Source organism: Xenopus tropicalis, chromosome 2, assembly GCF_000004195.4.
Source record: "Xenopus tropicalis strain Nigerian chromosome 2, UCB_Xtro_10.0, whole genome shotgun sequence".
In the NCBI taxonomy this organism is placed as follows: Eukaryota; Metazoa; Chordata; class Amphibia; order Anura; family Pipidae; genus Xenopus; species Xenopus tropicalis.
Window position 1 is genome coordinate 136075055 of NC_030678.2, and position 23120 is coordinate 136098174.

At 42.3% G+C, this 23120-nt stretch overlaps 2 protein-coding genes across 4 annotated transcripts; both read left to right on the forward strand.

Moving 5' to 3' along the window:
- Positions 1-649: 649 nt before the first annotated feature.
- Positions 650-4703, forward strand: LOC101733980 (uncharacterized protein K02A2.6). Its single transcript, XM_004912359.4, has one exon. It carries the CDS (start codon positions 675-677, stop codon positions 4701-4703), a length of 4029 nt encoding a protein of 1342 aa, XP_004912416.2. The 5' UTR covers positions 650-674.
- Positions 4704-15341: 10638 nt separating this feature from the next.
- wdr45 (WD repeat domain 45) lies at positions 15342-23120 on the forward strand. 3 transcript variants are annotated; one of them, XM_012956862.3, is made up of 10 exons: positions 15345-15635; positions 17379-17453; positions 17523-17627; positions 17709-17805; positions 19615-19709; positions 19814-19893; positions 20589-20797; positions 20904-21005; positions 21659-21804; positions 22804-23120. In XM_012956862.3, exons 1-10 carry the CDS (start codon positions 15587-15589, stop codon positions 22911-22913), a joined length of 1068 nt encoding a protein of 355 aa, XP_012812316.2. In that variant the 5' UTR covers positions 15345-15586; the 3' UTR covers positions 22914-23120.

The window sequence follows — 23120 nt, forward strand, 5'->3', positions numbered from 1 at the left end:
GAGTACCTTGTGTATAAGCGCAGTAAGTGTAAGTGATTTGTAATTCAAGAAAGGGCTTGTTTTAGTGGCATCAATAGGCCATGCCCCTTACATTAATTAGGTCATTGCCACTTTTTCAGCAGGCGCTGTGTGTGCTGAAGATCTCTCAGAGTCTTACTTTTCCAAACTGCTGGCAGATCGCAACAAAAACCTGTGCATTCTGGGAAGATTGTCTAGGATGCAATGCTATATATACTTCTCCTCTGCTTGTTGTAAGGAGAAAGTATCAGCCATGCTTGCAGCATCATCCTGAATGTTCCTGTCTACAAAAAAAGCCACAATTTTTGCACTTTGGCCACTGCTTGGGGCACTGTGCAAATAGCTACAGAGACCTACAGACTGCTTTTTGAATATAGCACAGCTTGTGTAATGTATTTGAGTGTTATTTCACATACGTGCCACTAGGTGGCAATACCGTGGTGTGATGTATGTCTCATGCGCCCCGGAAGTAATAAAGCAGAAGGGAAATACCCTGTTCACTCTCCATGCTCTGACTGTTTTCATGCTAGTTATTGTGCACCTAAAAACAAGTATATAGTTAACATAACTGTGCATATTGATGCCGACATAACATAAATTGGCGACGAGGGAAACGTGCCCGCGGTCAATATCTAGTTGTCAAGCCAGAAGTAAGGATGGCTACGATCATTGGACAGATTGATACCTTCGACGAGGCGAGAGAGCAATGGACCACGTATGTAGAACGCTTTGAACACTTCGTGAAAGCAAATGACATTGACGAGGGAAAAACAGTGTCGGTTTTCCTCAGCGTAATGGGAGCATCCACTTATGGACTCTTACGTAGCCTTATTGCACCAGTTAAGCCCGGCACTATGTCATATGGAGACATTGTGAACACACTGCAAGCGCATTTCAGTCCCAGGCCTATTGTGATTGCTGAGAGGTTCAAGTTTCACAAACGAAATCAGGCGGAGGGGGAAAGTGTTGCACAGTATGTGGCTGTATTAAAGAAACTGGCGGAGCACTGTGAATTTGGTGACAATTTAAACGATGCATTAAGAGACAGAGTGGTGTGTGGCCTGTGCAGCGAGTCAATACAGCGGAAGCTTTTGACTGAATCGGCACTCACGTACCAAAAGGCCGTGGACATAGCAATGTCAATGGAGGCTGTATCGAGGGAATCACAGCATTTAAGTAACTCATTGAAAGTAAATGCCATGTCTTTTGCATCAGAATCGCCAAAGGCAAAATGTTTTAGATGTGGAAAGTCTAACCATCCCCAAAATGAATGTTTTTACAAAGACCAACTGTGTCACAATTGTGGAAAGAAGGGCCACATCGCTCGGTCATGTAAAGGTGCAAAGACAGAGGTGAAAATACCGAGAGTTTTCGGAAAAGGAAACTATGTAAAAAGTAAGGGAATGGCAAAGAAAAAAACAATTCACAAAATGGGCACTGAGACGGAAAGGCTGAATGAAGAGACAAGTTCGGATACTGAGTCTGAACTGACACTACACAACGTTACCGCAACATCGAAAAACCCTGCACCAGGGAACATAATGAAAAGGGAAAATGAGGAAGGGACAGCGGTAATAAAAATACAACCAAAAATTGAGGGGTTACGAGTAGAGATGGAAGTCGACACAGGAGCGGCAGTTTCTATTATCTCAGGGGAACTGTATAGAGATAAATTAAGTCACATTCGTCTGCGCCATACAAACGTTGTTCTCAAGACATACACTGGCGAAGTAATCCGGCCAGAAGGAGTCATCAAGGTGTGCGTTAAGCTAAACAAACAATGTGCACGGTTACCACTGTATATTGTTACCGGAAATGCGGTTCCGCTATTCGGACGCGAGTGGCTTCGCCGAATTCATCTGGACTGGCGTGAGATCAAATCAATAAGTGCAGTACACCGCAGCAACGAAGGGACATTGGACAGCCTTCTAAAACAGCATGAGAAAGTTTTCAGTGAAGAGTTAGGAACTTTCAATGGTTACACAGCTACCATCAATCTGAAACCAGGAACTCAACCAAAGTTTTTCCAAGCTCGAGTGGTACCATATGCCATCAGACCCAAGGTGGAGGAAGAAATCAACCACCTACTCAAACAAGGAATCATTTCACCAGTACGATTCAGTGAATGGGCAACCCCGATTGTGCCTGTAATCAAAAAAGGAGGTAATGTCAGAATCTGCGGTGACTTCAAAGTAACGGTAAACCCAGCCTTATGTGCCGAACATTATCCATTACCTCGGATTGAAGATCTGTTCGCTTCACTAGCGGGAGGAAAAAGGTTTAGCAAATTGGACCTTTCACAAGCGTACCTGCAGATCCCTGTACATGAAAATTCACGGAAATACTTAACCATCACGACACACAAGGGAATGTTCGTATACAACAGATTACCTTTTGGCATCACATCAGCTCCATCGATATTCCAACGAGCCATGGAACAAGTACTGCAGGGGTTACCATCCGTCCACTGTTTTCTGGACGACATCCTGATCACAGGGAGAGACGATGCACACCACTTGTCTAATCTTGAGGCTGTGCTAAATAGACTGGAGAAATGTGGACTTCGGTTAAAAAGAGAGAAGTGTGAGTTTTTCAAAAACTCATTAGAGTATTTGGGACACATGATTGATGCATCGGGACTCCACAAGTCCGCCAATAAACTGCGCGCAGTTGTAGAGGCACCGGTCCCGGTCAATGTTAGCCAACTCAGGTCCTTCCTGGGGCTGGTTAATTATTATGCAAGATTCGTTCCAAACCTGTCCACAGTCCTTCACCCCCTGAACGCAATGTTACATAAGGAGGTGAAATGGAACTGGTCTCCAGAATGTGAGGGTGCATTTCAGGAAATCAAGAGACAGCTATTGACACCCAATGTGCTTACGCACTACGACCCAAGACTTCCAGTCCGATTGGCGTGCGACGCTTCACCCTATGGGGTGGGGGCAGTACTTTCACATTTGATGCCAGATGGGCAGGAAAGACCCATAGCCTTCGCTTCGAGAACCTTAAGTAAGGCAGAGCAAAACTATGCGCAGCTGGAGCGAGAAGCATTAGGATTAATCTTCGGAGTACGGAAGTTTCACACTTACCTATATGGACGTCACTTCACCTTAATGACTGATCACCGTCCACTTACCACCATACTCCATCCACACAAAGCGACTCCCTCCATGGCTGCAGCCAGACTTCAAAGGTGGGCTCTCCTGTTGGCTCTACATAACTACACTATCCAGTATAGGAGTGCGGACAAACACGGGAACGCAGATAGTTTATCACGCTTACCACTGCCTGTTCACCACAAGGACAGAAAGGATGCATTAGAGGTTTATTTTATAAACAAAATGGATACACTTCCAGTCAGTAGCAGTGATATTCGGAAAGGAACCAGGACAGATCCAATTCTCTGTCAGGTAAAGGAAATGGTATCCACCGGGTTATTCCCACCTACCAAAGACTCAGAAAATGTTTTAAAACCGTATCTCATGAGGAAGGAGGAGCTATCACTTTTGCAGGACTGTCTAATGTGGGGACAGCGAGTTATCGTTCCACCAAATTTGAGACCCCAAGTCTTAGAGGATTTACACACGGGACACCCAGGTGTAGTCAAAATGAAGGCATTAGCGCGTAGCTACATCTGGTGGCCAAATATCGACTCGCAGATTGAGGAAAAATCTAAAACCTGCATGTCCTGTCAACAAAATCAGAAATCCCCAGCCCTATCACCGTTAAATCCCTGGGCATGGCCCGAATCCCCTTGGCAGCGAATCCACATCGATTACGCTGGGCCATTTGAAGGACGCATGTTCCTAGTAGTCGTTGACGCACACTCGAAATGGCCAGAAGTTCTGGTGATGGATTCTACTACGTCATGCAAAACGATCGAGGTATTGCGTGGTCTTTTTAGTCGCTATGGCATACCTGAAACCTTAGTGAGCGACAATGGCCCACAATTTACTTCAGAGGAATTTGAATGCTTTCTGAAATCGAATGGTGTTAAACATGTACGCTCGGCACCATTTCACCCAGCGACCAACGGGTTGGCTGAGCGTTTTGTACAAACTTTTAAACATTCGCTAAAAGCATCCAAAGAACCAAAACCATTGCAACAAAGACTAGATGCTTTCCTGTTACAGTACAGGAATACTCCCCACAGCACAACAAAAGAAGCACCGGCAATGTTGTTCTTACATCGCAGACTGAGAACACGACTAGATTTAATAAAGCCAAGTGTAAAACAGACTGTGGAGCAAGCCCAAGAAGTTCAATGTTCGTACCGTGCTCTCCATGCGAAAGAAAGAGACTTTGGTGTTGGTGATTCCGTGCTGGTCAGAGATTATAGACGTGGGGGAGAAAAGTGGAAAACTGGTACTGTCTCTTCCCAGTCAGGACCAGTGTCATATACGGTCCAAGTGGACAGTACACAAACCTGGAAAAGACATGCAGATCAAATGTTAGGGGGACACCCGGAAATCACAAAAGCCACCGAACTGTTGCCAGCGGATAACAGTGTGTCACCAATATTAGACGATAGGGAACAAGAACTGCCTTTGATATCTAATGAGACTGTATCTTATGCACCAGACCAACATGCAGATGGGCTTGTTGCACCGGCTATGGTTATTTCCCAAAATGAGAGGCGATTCCCAGTGAGGAATCGTAAGGCACCTAACAGATTAGATCTGTAGTTTTTGTTTTTATCTGCACTGCATAATATGTTAATTGGGTGTAGACTCAAGCAGTTAACGGTTGGTCCGGTAGGTTATTTTATCATTAATATGGCCTCACAGTTATTGAGTTCCACTGATGTTCCAATGTTCACGGTATGAGAAAAAACATGGGAGTAATTGATCTAAGTGGGGAGGAGATGTAATGTATTTGAGTGTTATTTCACATACGTGCCACTAGGTGGCAATACCGTGGTGTGATGTATGTCTCATGCGCCCCGGAAGTAATAAAGCAGAAGGGAAATACCCTGTTCACTCTCCATGCTCTGACTGTTTTCATGCTAGTTATTGTGCACCTAAAAACAAGTATATAGTTAACATAACTGTGCATATTGATGCTGACATAACAGCTTGCATTAAGCCAATCTAGACTGAAAAGGGGTGGGTGAAGGGAGGCACGCCTGTCACCTGGCACTCAGTGCAGAGTGCAGTGTCAAGGGGTGTGCAAGTCCTATTTCGACAAGCCCCTTAGTGCTCTTGCACTTGTGCCCCCCCTGGGGTTGTAAATGACCCCTAAAGTGTCCGCAGCTAGAATTTGGCAAACTGTCAAGTTATCAACTTGGGCCCTGACAGCCAGTGCCATCTCATTTATGACGTGCGGCATTTAAGTAGCTGTATGGGTGAAACTGGCTATTTGTGGGCAACTTTACAAAAGGAAATCATTGTCAGAATTATATTAACTTTATTATTTTAGTATTGGGTGCCTTTTGTCCCAAGTACATTTTGTCTACAATTTTGTCGAAGTTTTGTTTTACATTTCAATTCATTCTTTAAGTAACTTTACACATAACTGGTTTTGTTGTATGGATGTTATACATTTGTGAGATGCTTGTTAAAATTTCACTAAAGGGCGATAAATCAAGCACTATTTATAGCATGCGTTAAAAATGTAATTGCTTCTTATTTTTTGCGACTTAACGCTCGATTCACTAAGGATAGGCATCATAATTAAGACGCGATGTTCTTTGCGTTAACTTGCGATGAGCGTTTTTCTTGCGTTAATTTCCGCCGTGTGTTATTTCCCACTGCGCGTGATATATTTCGCCGCTTGCTATATTAGCATACGATTTTATGCACGTAACCATTACTTTCGGAAAACTACTGTTCTGAAAATGACCATTTCCCTGAAAACTGGAGGCTGCATGACTCTAGGGCCCACACATACTTGAAAAAATCCTACTGCAAAGTCCATGTTGTGTTGCCAAAAGCTCACCAACCACAATTTTCTTTAAGTACCGCCTTGACGAATCGGGACTTAATTATCGCATGCTTTTTAACGCAAAAAAGCATGCGATAAGCATTTATTGACCTTTAGTGAATCAGCCCCTATGTGTTTTCATTTTCTGCCATATTGTTTCAAGTGTTTAAAAGGGATGGTGTTGAATGCTTCCCTTTAGCTCACATGAGTTGTCCTTTTCTCTGAGGGGGACTGATTAAATCTCTCTATATATTACACAAGAGCCAAGAGTATCCTGTAAATTATATCTCTGTAACAGTGCTTAGTGTTGTCATCTGGTATAATTAATCCTTAGTGACATCATCAGTTATAATTGGTGCTTAGTAATGTAATTTCTGTCACGAAACTGCAACTGATGACCAATTCTGAATCAATATTATATTAAAACAGAACAATTTGGTTCAACAACCATTACAACTATTACTTTTGTACTTTTGCAACAATTTTGATAAGCAGGGACTGTGGAGTGGAGACATGTATAACTGTAAGTTTCATTGCATGGAATGTGGAAATTTCTTATCAATAGGATAAAATAAATGGATAATTAAACAGTTGAAATAGAAGTGAGTAGAAAAAATGTTGGAAATTAAAAGTAGGATCAAACAGAGTTGCGCTGATTTTCCTGTAGAAACATGATGTTTTTTGTGGATGGGTAAATCCAGGGTTGTGGAGTCGTTAGATAAATTCTCCGACTCCGACTCCTCAGTTTCTGATACTTCCGACTCCGACTCCACGACTCCAACTCCTCTGTTTTTAATATGCTAATGTATTTTATACATTCATACAGTCAATGAAAAGCTTCATGGTCACTCAACGTGTTCGTTTATGCACTGCGTGCATTGGGCTTTATTCTTATAGCAGAGAAGTAATTAATTATGACTGTTTGTGAATTGGGACATTTAAACTTGCTTTATTTTTTTTTTTATTCCCATTTAAATTTAGTATGAGTCGGAGTCGGTTCATTTTTTGCCGACTCCGACTCCAGGTACCCAAAATTGCCTCCGACTCTGACTCCTTGACTCCGACTCCACAGCCCTGTGTAAATCACATTTATGTTGTAAACTGCAGTAGTTCCCTTCCTAGGCAAAGAAACCATAGAAACATGTATTACAATATAGGGGCTGATCAGTGCCACACTGGAAATTGCACCAGTGCAGCTACCAATAACAAACAATACTAGCAATTCAGAAGTAAGTACTGCTGGGCACAAATTAAAAAATGTTATAGACCATATCATACGCCTCCTTATTTTGGCATGCTAAACAAAATAGTTCCTTGGGTGTTTTATTACTATCATTCTTGCTTTTTTTGCCTGTCAAGAATGTACACCTATAAAAGCAAGCCTTCATTGCTTCTCTTCTGCAAACAGAATGTAAAGATTCAAATGGAAACCAGACTTGATGATGTACTTGATGGACACCCGCACATTTTGACACCACATGTTAGGCTTGGCAGATAAAGATGTATATGCTATATACTCTATCATATGCTATCTGTGCTATCACAGGGAAACTCAAACTATAACAAGCAGTATTCTGTTGGATGAAAGAAAAAAAATTATAAGAATCAATATTTATCAGGGTTTTAATAGAATGCTACATTTATTTCATACATTATCAAACATCTTTATGGCAGTTAACACTGGTCATTGTGAAGTTTTCAACAATCTTCTCCCACTGATGTAATATATATATATGATGGCAGTAGGTACTTAGGGTTGCTACCATTTGTGGAAAAATATTCTGGCCTTTCTGTCTCTGTATTTCTTCCCTATTAATAACAATGGCAGGGAATATAAATGTGCTGACATTCAGAATCATAAAATCTAAATATGTGTATTCATAAAAATATCACAGAAGTGATGAATGATAATTATAGGGTCACTGCAATGCGTCACTGTCATCTTTATCTTTGTTTACCACAGAAGTCTGTGATCACAGTTTGCCTTTGGTAATGTTGTGCCCCTTGCATGAGTCAAAGTCCAGCAGGTATCATAATGAGCATCCTTGATGCTAATATCCATATGTATGCACATTTGCAGCTCTGCAACAATCTATGCTACATTCATGCAGGTTATTTTTGGCTATGGGTCTTAGAGCTCAGTTCCATGTTATCTTTAGTCCTGGCACTACTGAATATTGATTGTGATCCTGAACTATTTATTTGGTCACAATAATAATGATGCTTGTTTCCTGGCCTAGGCTAACCTACTTATACGCCTGTGCTGAGCTTTTCTGTTCTTGAATTCTGATTCCACACCTATGTGTTTTTGAAGCTAGTGAAGAATGTGTAAAAGATGATTCCGCATTCTAGTAGGATACATTTTGTATTTAAGATGCACACAAAACCCCTCTCTACTGGGGTTAAAATCTACTCACATATCAAGGCTTTTGAGCTCATAAGCTTTAATTTATATTGTACCAAGGACCTTACTGACTAAAGCTCCAACACATTCACACAGTGCCCTAGCTGGCAGTGGTTTAACATAACCTTCCAATCTCCTACCTGGACCCATTTATTTAACTTCTGCCTACAGGCATAAACAATTTAATTTCCACCCTGCTTCAGTTAGCTGCCCCCTGCACCTATGCTGCTTTATCTGGGGACCCGTGAAGATGGCATTTTCATCACTATACAATGAACATGACGGCAGTAGTTAAATAAATGGGTTCAGGCAGGAGATTGGAAGGCACCCCCCCTCCCGTTTCCTAGGTAAATAATAAAAGTAGGTATTCAAGGCAGAGGTTGTTCACAGCAGCATAATGTAATGCTTGTCAGGTCTTAGAATCTTCTAAACTTCTGCATTTGGCAAGGGGTCCCTGGAGCAGAGATATAAGGCGACCTGCTATCACATGCCCACTCTTGCAGGATGTTAAGTAGGGGTGGCTCGCATGGCCATGAGATTTACAGTTATAAAATGTTGGGGCATAGTGCCCTGATGTAAGACAAGCATTCCTTTGTGATAGTCTGTTTTATTGCTAGTAAGTAAGTTGATATATTTGCTAATCAATATGAGCTGCAGCCTTTAAATTCCATCTTACAGTGACTTAGTGTACATAGTGGGAATGAGGGGGGGCATAGGAGATGGGATGCCCAGATGCTGCAACCAGGGTTGCCACCTAGCTGGTATTGTAAAGGCCTAGCTGATAAAATGATGTTTGAAGCCACTGTTATTAATAGGGAATAGAGGCAAAAATGAAAGGTTAGTATTTTTTCCAGAAAAGGTGGCAACTGTAGCTGCAGTAAAAAGTGTGTTCATGACAACATTTTTTTCTTAACATGGACCACGCTGTAGGAATTCTGCCCATGTAGTCAAATGGGGCTAATCAACCGTGAAAACAGGGTAATGCCACATAAAAAATAATGATGATAAATAAATGATAGAAACAAAGCTGTGTTGTGGCAGATGGAAATCTAAGTTGTCGGAGTAGTGATCAGAACTATATAGGCTTGTGAAATCAGAAGGATTTAGGGTTGGAATACAATATTAGTTCAAATGAAGTCCTAGCGTCTGCTTCATGGTCATAGATTTTCTTATTGCCAACAATTCCCATGTTTATTTAAATATAGCCATGCTGTAATTTATAACCTATCTAAGAAAAACATGTGTCAGACACTGTTCTGGAGAAAGACTAAATCAAAATCTATGCCAGTGACTAATATAGGCATCTTGCACAGTTCTTATGCCAATTATATAAAACATCCTACCAGAACAAGGATTTATGACTTGTGACTGCCCCCTGCTGTACAGTCAAAGGCATGAAAAACAAAAATAACTTCAAGCTTACAAATTAAGAGGAAAAAAGTAGTGTTGTTTTTAATCTACTATTGCAATATGGTGGGGCAGTGGTCAGAACTTAAAGGAGAAGGAAAGGCTAAGTCACTTGGGGGTGCCAAAATGTTAGGCACCCCCAAGTGACTTAGATCACTTACCTTTTACCCCGGGCTGGTGCCCCTGTACGGAGAGAACAGCACCAGCCCGGGGTAGCAGCAGCGCTTCCTCCTTCCTGTAGCGCCGCGCGCATGCGCAGTAGAGTGAAAAGCCGAACTTAAACAAGAAAGTCGGCGTTTCACTCTACCGCGCATGCGCCAGCCCAAAGATTTCGCCGGCAGAAGAAAAAGGAAGGAGGAAGCACTTCCTACAGCTACCCCGGGCTGGTGCTGTTTTCTCCTAACAGGGGCACCAGCCCAGGGTACAAGGTAAGCGATTTAAGTCACTTGGGGGTGCCTAACATTTGGCACCCCCAAGTGACTTAGCCTTTCCTTCTCCTTTAACACCAAAAACACACTTATTTTACACTTACAACTATTTTATTGACTACTGATTTCAACTGCTCATTATACAGCAACGTCAGCTGTTTATATTGGAAGCTATTTACTGAATTATTTAAGCATTTTCTACATTAAGTTTTCAACAGGGGACTGGTCTTTGGGCCCCACAGCAATATCATTGGACCCCTATGCTTACGCAATTTAAATAATTTATGCAAAAACGTACATTACATTCTAAGAAACTTGCGCAACTTACTTATAAGCTTTGCGGCCCCCAAATTTAAAGACTGACCTATTAGCACATTTTTTTACTATTTTTTTTTACTAACACTGTCTAGTTTTGGGCCTCTAAATTGACGTAGTTTTGTTAACTTGTGCAGAAACTCACGTGACTTCCATATCAAGCAAAGACAGCACAGAGTAGGGGCAGGAAGGACTGCAGGGTTTAAACTTAGGGCAAATTTCATTGAACACCCAATAAACTGTGTGTTTAAATGTTAATTAATTAGCACATTAATTAGTAGAACTCTTTACATGAACTTCTTATTACAGAGTAACATCAGGTGTTTCTATTGGGGTTCATTTACTGAATGATATCAGCGTCTTCTACATTAACTTTCCAGCAGGGGAATGACTGGTTATTATACAGTAACATCAACTATTTATATTGGGATCTATTTACTGAATGATATGAGCGTCTCCTACATGAACTTTCCAGCAGTGGGGATGCCTAATTATTAGCGTTCCAATGTCCCCCTAGTCTCTGTGCCCCCCAGCATTTGCAGGGTCAGTTTAGTTTATAGTAATCCCCCTTAGTGCTGGGCGGTATACCGGTTTTTAAAAAAAAAAACGATATGGTTTTTAAACATACCGCTACACCGGTATGCGCGCCTCCTGCTATTTTTCTTCAATTATATCCGGGTTGCGCCCGTGCGCATGTGACATCAGCGCGCATGTGACGTCAACGCGCACGCGACGTCGCTAGGACGCATCGCTGGAGGAACCACAAGTTGGGTAAGTTCTGCTGGGGGGTTGTGGTTGGAGTTGTGGGGGGGTGTTGGGGTTGGGGTTGTGGGGGGGGGTGTTGGGGGGGTCGGGGTTGTGGTTGGGGGGTTGTGGTTGGGGTTGTGGGGGGGTTGGAGTTGTGTGGGGGGGTTGGAGTTGTGGGGGGGGTGTTGGGGGGGGTCGGGGTTGTGGGGGGGGGGTTGTGGGGGGGGCCACCAATATTTATTATTTATTTTTTATTTATATACCGTCAAATACCGTGATACCGATATAATTTTGAAAAATACCGTGATATAAATTTTTGGTCATACCGCCCAGCTCTAATCCCCCTGCTATTCAGTAAAATGATCGGTGAGTTTGTATCATAGTATTACCTCCACATTCATAAAGTTTAACCTTTTGTCCTAGAATAACCTCCCTTCCTGCTAGTTAATCTTTTGTTTATTGCATACAAGGGGCATGGTCTAAAATTTGGTACTGCACACTTGTGTTCATGAGGGGGCCCCAGACAAATAAGTTGTATGGGGCCTACATCAGAACTTGGGTTACATTAACACCCCCAGGTTACTCAGAGCAGAATAGGGGTCCATATCTACTTCACCGGCTATTCACAGCAGAATAGTAAGACCCCCGTCATGTCTACAAATGGATATAAAGTGTCAAATGCAAACCATAGGTGCAAGTAAGCATTTTTCACAAAATGAAGTTTTTTTCTGAAATTGAACCTCATTGTGCCTGCCGTCATTGGCCACAAAAGTTTGCACTGTCTGGGCTAAAATACTTGTTTTACCGCTGCCTGTTAATGGGTGCAAGCTGCATTTATGTCAGCTTAGACGTCCTCTGAGGGATGTCAGTGCTGAGCAGTTTTATTTGGTGCAATAAATGTAGAGTGCAAAGTTAACACTGGGCTAACTATCTGATGAATGGCGGGTGTACAGTGCAGGTTCCAGATCCCCATTATTTAATCCTTTCTACCAGTTTAGGAACAAGGAACAGTAACACCAAAAATTAGTTTTAAAGTAATATATATATATAAAGAAACAAAGAAGAGTGGAGCACACCCTATGGTGGTTCAAACGCCCTGGGTGCTGGCTAAAATTAGGCAATATATGGACAGAGAGCCGCACACACAAGGACTTAGCAAAAAAAGTGAAAAAGTTTATTCAAAAAAGATCCAACGTTTCGAGTACCAACTGTACTCTTCCTCAGGGACAAACCAGGTGGTTTGGAAGAGTACAGTTGGTACTCGAAACGTTGGATCTTTTTTGAATAAACTTTTTCACTTGTTTTGCTAAGTCCTTGTGTGTGCGGCTCTCTGTCCATATATATATATATAATACTGAGTGCTAGGAAGCTGCACACCATAAATATTGATGATATCTGGGTGCCTGTGCAAAAGATAGTTAAATAGGCATGAAATGACGGCACCGTCATTTCATGCCTATTTATATATATATATATATATATATATATATATATATTGACACCATCTCCTAGATGAACTCTCCAGCAGGGAAATGACTGGTTATTATACAGTAACATCAGCTTTTTCTATTGGGATCTATTTACTGAATGATATGACCGTCTCCTCCATGAACTTTCTAGCAGGGGAATGACTGGTTATTATACAGTTAAATCAGAGGTTTATATTGGGATCTATTTACTGAATGAAAAGAGCGTCTCCTACATTAATTTTTTTTAGCAGGGGAATCCCTACACTTACTTCAATTTAAAACTTACGCAACTTATGCAAAAACTGAAGTTACTTTTAAAGACATGTTTGAGGTAACTTACATATTAACTCCAGTGACCCCCCCCCCAATTGAAATTGACTTATCAGCACTTTAATTATTTGTAATATTTTTATGAACTACTACTGCCTGGTTATTGGGCCCCACAGCAATATCATTGGCCCCCTAAACTCATGCATTTGGGCCCCAAAGTTTCTTATGGCAGCCCTGTGCATAATAAGCTAGCAGGTAGATCCGCTCATTATGCACGAGTGCCAAACAACATGACCAGGGTCAGACTGGGCTAGTGGGGCACTGGGAAAAAACCTAGTGGGCCCCGCCGGCCTAGACCCAATGCCTGCAGGAGCTTCCCTGGGCTGCCACTGCCTCTCCTGACGTTCTAAAAGTAAATTTAACACATGCTCAGGGGAGGGCTTTGGGCATGTGGCAGGGGTGGCCCCAGCTGAACACTGAACATGGCCCCTGTACCAGGAGCTCCATCCCAGCACTGACGGCCTAGCACTGAGGGGGCTACTTTTTTTCAAGAAAAACTATTGTTTCCCCCAACCACAATGCAAGCTGTATTAGCTCGCACTTCTGGGGGAAACAATATGAGGGGGTGATAAGTGCACTTTAGGGCTGTGACAGATGGGGAGATTAGTCGCTGCACAACAAATCTCCCTTGTCACAGGCAACTAATCTCCCCGAAATGCCATCCCACTGGCTATAATGTAAATCGCCGGTGGGGTGGCATACGCCATACACCCCAACTGTCCCGCTTTCTATAGCGCGTCCCGCTGTCCCGGATAGTTCCCTGAATGTCCCACATTTCCGTAATAGATTACAGAAATGCGGGACATTCATAGAACGATCTGCGACAGCAGGATGAGAAGGTTTAAGCTGAGCGCTCCTACTCCTTGCGCTGCTTCTCTTCTTATGTGGCTCCTTCTCCGGCGGTCCCTGGCCCTTTTATAAGGTTGCGCCCGTGCATAATGACGTCACACGTACACACGGGGCGCAACCTTATAAAAGGACCTGGGACCGCCGGCGAAGGAGCCACATAAGAGAAGCAGCGCAAGGAGTCGGAGCGCGTATGTGTATGGGGGGGTGTTCTGTGTATGGGGGGGTGTTCTGTGTATGGGGGGGTGTTCTGTGTATGGGGGGGTGCTCTGTGTATGAAGGGCACTGTGTATGGGGCACTGTGTATAAAGGGTACTGTGTATGGGGGGTTCTGTGTATGAAGGGCACTGTGTATGGGGGGAACTGTGTATAAAGGGTACTGTGTATGGGGGGCACACTGTATGGGAGGCACTGTGTATAAAGGGTACTGTGTATGAAGGGTACTGTGTATGGGGGGCACACTGTATGGGGTGCACTGTGTATAAAGGGTACTGTGTATGGGGGGCACGCTGTATGGGGGGCACTGTGTATAAAGGGTACTGTATGGGGGGCACGCTGTATGGGGGGCACTGTGTATAAAGGATACTGTGTATGGGGGGCACTGTGTATAAAGGGTACTGTATATGGGGGGCACTGTGTATGGGGGGCACACTGTATGGGGGGCACTGTGTATAAAGGGTACTGTGTATGGGGGGCTCTGTGTATAAAGGGCACTGTGTATGGGGGGCTCTGTGTATGAGTCTCCCCTGTGTGGGGGGGCAAAACTGGTAGATAGTTAGAACTCACATATAACTCACTGCCTTCTCTCTATATTTGTATTTATATGTAGGAGTTGCTATATTTTTCCTTAGGTAGTACAGTATGAGGGTATAGCACATTTGCATCTGATCCTGCCATTTCAACTATATAAAAGGAGTATTTTTAGAAAACAATGGGGTGTGTTAATTGGGGCGTGGCCACAAAGTGGGCGTGGTCAAAAAATTGCCCTCTTTTTTGTCCCTCTTTTCGGTTTTCAAATGTTGGGAGGTATGCATACGCGCCACAGCGATTTGCCGAAATCGCCAAAGTTGTCTTGAGAGGAAACTTATGCGATTTCGGTGACACATATGCCAGCCCAGCAGCGATTTACATTATAGCCAGTGGGATGGCATTTCGGGGGGGTTTGGCCCCCTGGCCATATATTGTAAATATATTGTCAACTTTTTAGCACAAACTATCACTAAAATAACATTGGAACAATTAAAACATACTCATAATACACAAACCTTCATTGCTCCCTTAGTGTTTTAAACAATTCAGCATCCAAAAGAATATAACGTAAGACAAATAAGCAAATGCACTTTCTTTTGACGTCTCTGCATGTGACACAGGCGCCATACGCAGTAGGCAGAGCCGCGCTACCGAAAGAACTAAACGCGCCTGCGCCAACTTTCTTGTCTCGTCACGTGACTCTCGATAGCAAGCGAAACGTCATCGGGTCTGTTCCACCAATAAGAAGGAACAAGTCAGTGTCATGTAAACAAGGGAAGTACTCGCTAAAACAGAACTGCTCCCGGTGTACCGAGCCCGTTGTCGCTGAGCAGATAGATGGTGCTTAGTGAGACCGGGAGCGCGCTTCCTCAGTCACGCCATTCCTTATATCGCTATTGCGGGTGTTATACATTCTCTTTCTTTGCGACTGCCATTTGGTGCTTTACGTTATGGCTCAGCAACGTGGTGTGAATGGGCTGCGGTTTAACCAGGATCAGAGTAAGTTGAGGGGATGGACTGTGGTACATTATGTGCTTCCTAAAATATGCTTTGGGCTCGTTGGTCAACGCTGGGCACAGTGGGCAAGGCTTGCACCTGGGCAGTAGCTTAAAGCGAATAATTAGTAATTGGCTTTCATTAGCCAGAAGCACAGCCTTTTAGTGTAACATTTTAAGGGAAAACACTTATTTCTGACAAATGTTGGGCCTTAAAGGAACCTTGAGTCACAAACTAAGGCAGAAAACCAATGTTAGAATGTCATCTGTCATCTAAAGGCTGTGTCAGTGAATCAGCTACTAATGTGCTAGCTGTGGGACTGGTTTGGACAGTCTATATCTAAGTCTGGAAATACATCTGTACCAGAAGTATAGTTTATAGCAGGGGTGGCCAGGACGTCGAACGCGGTCCACCGGTCGATTCCCCATGGATTTCTGGTGGACTGCATCGAGGCTGGGGGATGCGGAAGTGCGCCGTGAATGCGTACGTACACTGTGTCTTGGGGGAGGAGTCATCGGTCATTCGCCAATGGGAAAAGTCTGGCCACCCCTGGTTTATGGGAAGGTTAACAGCATGGATGTCAGCTACAATTACTAGCCCAGATCTGATCTTGAATACTGAAATTAGACATTGTCAAAGCCGTCACCCCCGGGATATCCCGTGTGTTATTTGATGTCAACATGCATGCACATAATAACATATTGTGGAGTGCTCACTGTGCGTGTGCAGTGAGCATTTTGGAGATATTAAAGGGGTGGTTCACCTTTAAGTTAACTTTTAGTATGTTATAGAATGGCCAATTGTAAGCAACCTTTCACTTGGTCTTCATTATTTTTTATAGTTTTTGAATTATTTTTCTTCTTTTCAACTCTTTGTAGCTTTCAAATGGGGGTCACTGACCCCAGTAGCCAAAATATTTTGCTCTGTGAGACTACAGTTTGTTATCATTACTTTTTTAAACTTATTTTTCTATTTAGGTCCTCTCCTATTCATATACCAGTCTCTCGTTTAAACCACTCCCTGGTTGCTAAGGTAATTTGGACCCTAGCAACCAGATGATGAAACTCCAAACTGAAGAGCTGCTAAATAAAAACTTTTTTTTTTTTAAAAACTACAAACAATAACTAATGAAGACCAATTGCAAATTGCCACAGCACTCTCAACATCATACTAAAAGATGATGAACCCCTTTAATCTTTATCTGGAGACCCGGGGGTTGCTGGAATTTTAAGCAGTTTTTTTTTTCAAAACACATCAGTTAATAGAGCTTCTCCAGCAGAATCCTGCATTGAAATTCGTTTTTCAAAAACACAAACAGATATTGTTTAAGGAAACAAGTAGATCTCTACATAGAGAGGTGGCAGATGGGAAGATTAGTCGCCCACAGTAAATCTTCGCTACTTCGGGCAACTAATCTCCTCGAAATGCCATCCCACCAGCAAGAATGTAAATCACCGGTGGGATGGCATATGCGTCACTTTGGTTTTCCGAAGTCGCTTAAAGTTTTCCTGTAAGGCAACTTCAGAAAACTGAAGAGATGCATATGCCATCCCACGGGCTATTCTTTTCGGTGGAATGGCACTTCGGGGAAATTAGCGACGTTTTGTCGCGGGCAACTAATCTTCCTGTCTGCCACCTCCCTTACAGTATTAGAGCTGATAACTATTACTGTATTGCAGGTACCTATAGTTTTAATAGGCCTTACTTCTTCTTTATATAATCCAGGTGTGTGTCTCTTGTTCCTAGGCTGCTTCTGCTGTGCTATGGAGACAGGTGTGCGAATCTTTAATATTGAACCCCTCATGGAGAAAGGGCACCTTGGTGAGTGAAAGCAAGAGCAGTGAATGGTATACACAAATACTCTGTCTTATCTTACCTTATGTCTTTCAGATCAGGAGCAGGTGGGCAGTGTAGGACAAGTAGAGATGTTGCACAGATGCAATCTGCTGGCTCTGGTGGGAGGTGGAAGTAATCCAAAATTCTCAGATATATCAGGTAATGCATTTGTTTTTCATTTTTTATAATATGACATAAAAGTTATTCTTCACTTCATGTTAATGCTCTTTTTTTATTCAGTATTGATTTGGGACGATTCTCGTGATGGGAAAGATAAGTTGGTCCTTGAATTTACCTTCACTAAACCTGTGCTGAGTGTGCGCCTTAGATCTGAGAAGTGAGTCTCTCTATGTTTTGACATCATGTAAAATCAGTGTTCTTCTAACCAAGAAGGCTGGCCGTTAGAGCAAGCTTTTGAGTGATCTCAAATTTACTACTGACTTACAAAGCTAATGGTAGGCACTAATATATTTAATGTGATCCACATTTCTATGGTAATAGGTATCAACATGTCAGTGTAAATAATGGAAAGTCACAGTGTTATTTTTATACAAAACTGCCTCCAACCCCCACCCCCGCCCCCCAGGCCAGGAGTTCTTACTAATTTTCAGACATTTTTGAAGTGGCTTACATGAAGGGGGGCAGTAAGCCGATCCTGTCACACTGGGCTGGAGGTAGCGTGACACTGCAGGGCGCTAGAGTATTGTATACGTTTGTACTCCAGCTTATAGAAGGATCACACCACCCCTATTTGAGCATAAGAGAATGAAAACACCCTTGTTCTTAATTACTGTGAGTACAAGGGTGCTGGTCTGGTTGTACAGACATAGCCACACATTAAATCGATGTGATTATTTAGACAGCAGTTGCTATAATTAAAGGAAAGGTAAAGTTACTGGGGGCTGCCAAGTTGTTAGGCACTCCCCAGTGATTCTAGTTGCTTACCTGTTACCCTGGGCTGGGGCCTCTCTTCTTTAGACAATGCATTACCCTGGGGTACAATTTACTGTGTGCTGTGCTTCCATTTTTTTCCTCCTATCTGTCCCCTGCACAATATTTAGGAGGGAACGTGTGCAGTACATAAATTTCATTAAGAAGTTCTGAACTGTGCATGTTTTCACCCAAGCTCAATGGGGCAAAACTGGAAGAATGAAAGAAGATGCAGAACGGTACTCTGGGCTGCTGCATGTACATTTCCCTCTGCTTAAAAAGGGTAGTTCACTTTAAGTTAACGTATAATATGTTATAGAATGGTCGTAGTACAATTTTTTTTTTTCTTCCTTTTATACCTCTTTCCGGCTTTCAATTGGGAGGGGGGGTCACTGATTCTAGGTGTCAAAAACTCTTGCTCTGCGAGGCTACATTGTTATTGTTAATTTGTATTACTTCTCTTATTATTCAGGCTCTCTCCTATTCATCTTTCACTCTCTCATTTAAAACCATACTCCCAAACTGGAGAGTTGCTGAACAAAAAGCTAAATAATTAAAGAAGAAGGAAAGGCTTGGGGGTGCCAAAATGTTAGACACCCCCAAGTGACTTTAATCGCTTACCTTATAACCCCGGGCTGGTGCCCCTGTTAGGAGAAAACTGCACCAGCCCAGGGTAGCAAGAGCGCCAGCGCGGAAGAGGGAAGCGCTCACAGCTACCCCGGGCTGGTGCGGTTTTCTTCTAACAGGAGCACCAGCCCGGGGTATAAGGTAAGCGATTAAAGTCACTTGGGGGTGCCTAACATTTTGGCACCCCAAAGTGACTTAGGCTTTCCTTCTCCTTTAAAAAAAAAAAAAAAAAAACACACAAAAAAATAGAAAGTGAAGCCCAATTGCAAATTGTCTCTGAATACATCATACTGACAGTGTATTAAATTCAATTACATGTGAAGCAAGTCTGTCACCTATGTGTACCTATGTGTACCTATTATTATCAAGTAATAGAGGTCTGTATGCTCCCGCAGCATGCTTTATCTTTTTATGCTGTTATTTTTGTTGTATGCAAAGGAATAGACAGGAAAAACGAAACTCTAAATGCAAAATCTAAATGCTTTCAACAATGCAGCAAACAGCACTGCTTAGTCACATTTGATATATTCTATTATACCATTCTAGTATTAGGATTGCCAGAAAGTTCTAACTCTCTATAATAATGCAGGATTGTCATAGCCTTGAAGAATCGAATTTATGTCTATTCTTTTCCCGACAATCCAACCAAACTCTTTGAATTTGACACACGGGACAACCCCAAAGGTAAAGTCTTTCATACATTCTTAACAAGTGGATGGACTAATTGTTGAAATGTCTCTTCTACTTCTGTTGTATTTATATATGCTTTGCTATAATGTATTTCCCAGGTCTTTGTGACCTATGCCCTAGTCTGGAGAAGCAACTGTTGCTGTTCCCAGGCCATAAGTGTGGCAGCCTTCAACTTGTGGTAAGTGTCAATACCAGGCTAATATCATCTGGAAATAGTGCTTAAATGAGAACTAAAGCTTAGCTAAAGAAGTGGGCTAGAAATGTTGTACATTTTGTTTTGGGCTTCGTCACCAGCCCAAGCAACCATTGTCCTTTAGTAAGAACAAAAAATGCCTCCATAAATGCCCCCAGTAGCTTCCCATCTTCTTTTCTGCTGATTTACTGCACATTCTCTGGGCTGATTTCAGTTACTGAACTTAGGGACCGATGTATAATATACTTATACATAGAATATAAATGTCATAATATAAGGCTGATTAGTAATATAGATTATTTGTGCATGGCAGCTCTGAAACCAGTGCATTTAGCATCAGAATTTAAAAACCAGCCCTGTAGCACCAAATTATATTGTAGGCAGACCTCATTTTTTTGCTTGATAATTTGGAACAACCCCTAAGCTTAGCTTCCCAAGGGCTGCCCAGAGCACACTGAACATGTGAGTGTCACTGACACTTCTAACTGTTTCCAGTATGGTGAACCCATATGTCAACTTTAAAGGCCTCGATCTTTGCTACTATAGAGATGCAAAACCATTAGGCTGGTTCAATTAGTTCAGTATATAATATATGGCATTTCTAGCCATATTTCTTTTTAGGGTTTAGTGACCAATTAAACACATATGGAGTAAATGAATACATGATATTTTCTGTCCAGGATCTGTGTAATGCAAAGCCTGGCAGTTCATCAGCACCATTCACAATTAATGCTCATCAGAGTGAACTAGGATGCCTGGCAGTCAATCAGCAGGGAACTCTGGTAGCTTCTGCCTCACGCAAAGGAACATTAATCCGTCTCTTTGACACCCAAACACGGGAACAGCTTGTGGAACTCCGTCGGGGAACAGACCCAGCCACTCTGTACTGGTGAGTCCACAACCCACATTTATAGTTACGAGTAGTGGAGAACACATAGAATCCAGCATACTGATTTTACTTCTGTGTGATGTCCCTTACTACTTTTATCTTTCAGTATAAATTTCAGCCATGACAGCTCCTTTCTCTGCAGTTCCAGTGATAAAGGCACTGTACATATATTTGCCCTGAAGGATACCAAGCTTAACCGCCGATCAGCGTATGTACAATATATTTTATAGCATCTGTGGTCAGTATGTCCAAAACAGATAGAGGTAAATGTCTGTTAGAATTGTAGATGTTGTAACAGCAGTTAGCACTGCCTTCTTACAGCACTGGGGACCAGAATTCAGTTTCAGACAGGGGCACTATCCACAAGGAACGTGTATGTTCTCCTCATGTTTGCGTGGGATTATTCCAAGTATTCCAGTGTCTTACTTTTAAACATTTTAATGACTCTCTTTTACTACATATTACACAATGTATATTGCTCTTAAAGACCCGTGGGAACTTGAGACATGACAGTGTGAGCAGAGGAAAGAGTTAAAAGCAGGGGGTGCTACTATATAAGCAGCAGGGGTGGGCCAAGCCTACCGTGTGCCCTAGGCAACCCGGTCAGACACCTCGCACCTGCAACTTCCCCCCATGTGTGCATGTAGGGGTAGGCAGGAGAGGTACCCTCTCATCTTTGCACCCTAGGCAGGTGCCTCTTCTGCCTACCCCTAGTTCTGGCCCTGATAAGCAGGCTTTTTTTTAAAAAAAAAAAACTATATTCCTGTTGCAATTTTGTTGATCATGAAGTGCTCTTTTAATACTAATTAGCTCTGTATTGTAGTTGTAAGCATAAATACACTTTTTGTTTTCTTTTGCCAGTTTGGCACGTGTAGGAAAAGTTGGCCCTATGATCGGTCAATATGTGGATTCACAGTGGAGTTTGGCCAGCTTTACTGTGCCTGCAGAATCTGCCTGTATCTGTGCTTTTGGCAAGAACACCTCCAAAAATGTCAACTCAGTCATAGGTAATAGGAGGATATCTGTCCTCCAATAAATTTTTGACTTATTTAAATAAAAATAAGGATACCAAAATGCCTCCATACAAAAAAAAGGCCTACATCTGAAAAGTAACATGTGACAATTAGCAAAAGACAGGTATCATTTGGATCTTTTCTGACTTTCATACTTGCATTACCTGTTATTTTTATGCATGTCTTTTCCGTTGCATTATACATTTCGAAAAATAGAAGGAATGTGTCTGTAAAAGGTACCCAAAACCCTAATAGTAACCCTAGTTTCCCAGACTGTGAGATGTGAGATGCAGTTACAATTTTGGAAATTCTGATGGAAGCCAGTCAGCAGCTAGGTAGACCTGTGTGTCTCCTTGTATTTATGACACTGATTGGAAAGTTGCTTAGAATTACAATTTTTTTGATGATTAAAATAAGTAAAATTATGGGAAAGCACACATGACACAGTACCAGAATCGTCCTCGCATCTGCACTCAGGATAAATCTCGATGTGCTTTAGTGTTATTTCAGCGTGGCTGCCAGTCATGTCGGCGACTGTTTGGACACAACGTGCTATTTTAATGGTAACACGTAAAAGGGAGCTGCAGGTTTTACAGTATTTGGTTATGTGACCTGTGTCTGTTTACTGATGGGAGACCTGCCCTGCATGCTCTCCACAAAGAGCACTCTCTAAATAAGTCTCTAGTTACAGGGCTTTTGCTTAACACACTGTACTATTAAGAGTGAAAACACATGGGGCGACTAATCGCAGTGATTTAGCCACCAGAGGCTAATTTACAAGTTGCCGTGACCAATCGTATTTCAATTTGTGGCACGGCAATTAGTTGCCATGCCTTTTTAAAAAGTTGCATTGACCCCCATGTGTCTTCGACCTTCTAGAATCTAGGGCAGTAAAGGAAAGGGAAGTAGGAGCAGTGACCAGGTTTTTCATGTAGTGCCCCCTATATATATAATTTATATATGAGACACATAACAATATTTTTTTACCTGCAGCGGTCTGTGTGGATGGAACATTTCACAAATATGTCTTCACACCAGAAGGAAACTGTAACCGTGAGGCCTTTGATGTGTATCTGGACATTTGTGATGATGATATCTTCTAACCCGCAACTTCCCTTCTGACACTCACGTGGACAATATCAAGAGCCTACATACATTTGTACAAGATATTATCTGTTTGATGCAATGTCATTGGATTTGCTGCTCTGTGTATAACTGTACATATATATATAAATAGTATGTTTTATTAGAATATATGTTTATCTTGAGCTTTTCATATTAAATATTACAGAGGCCTCGGCTATAAAGAA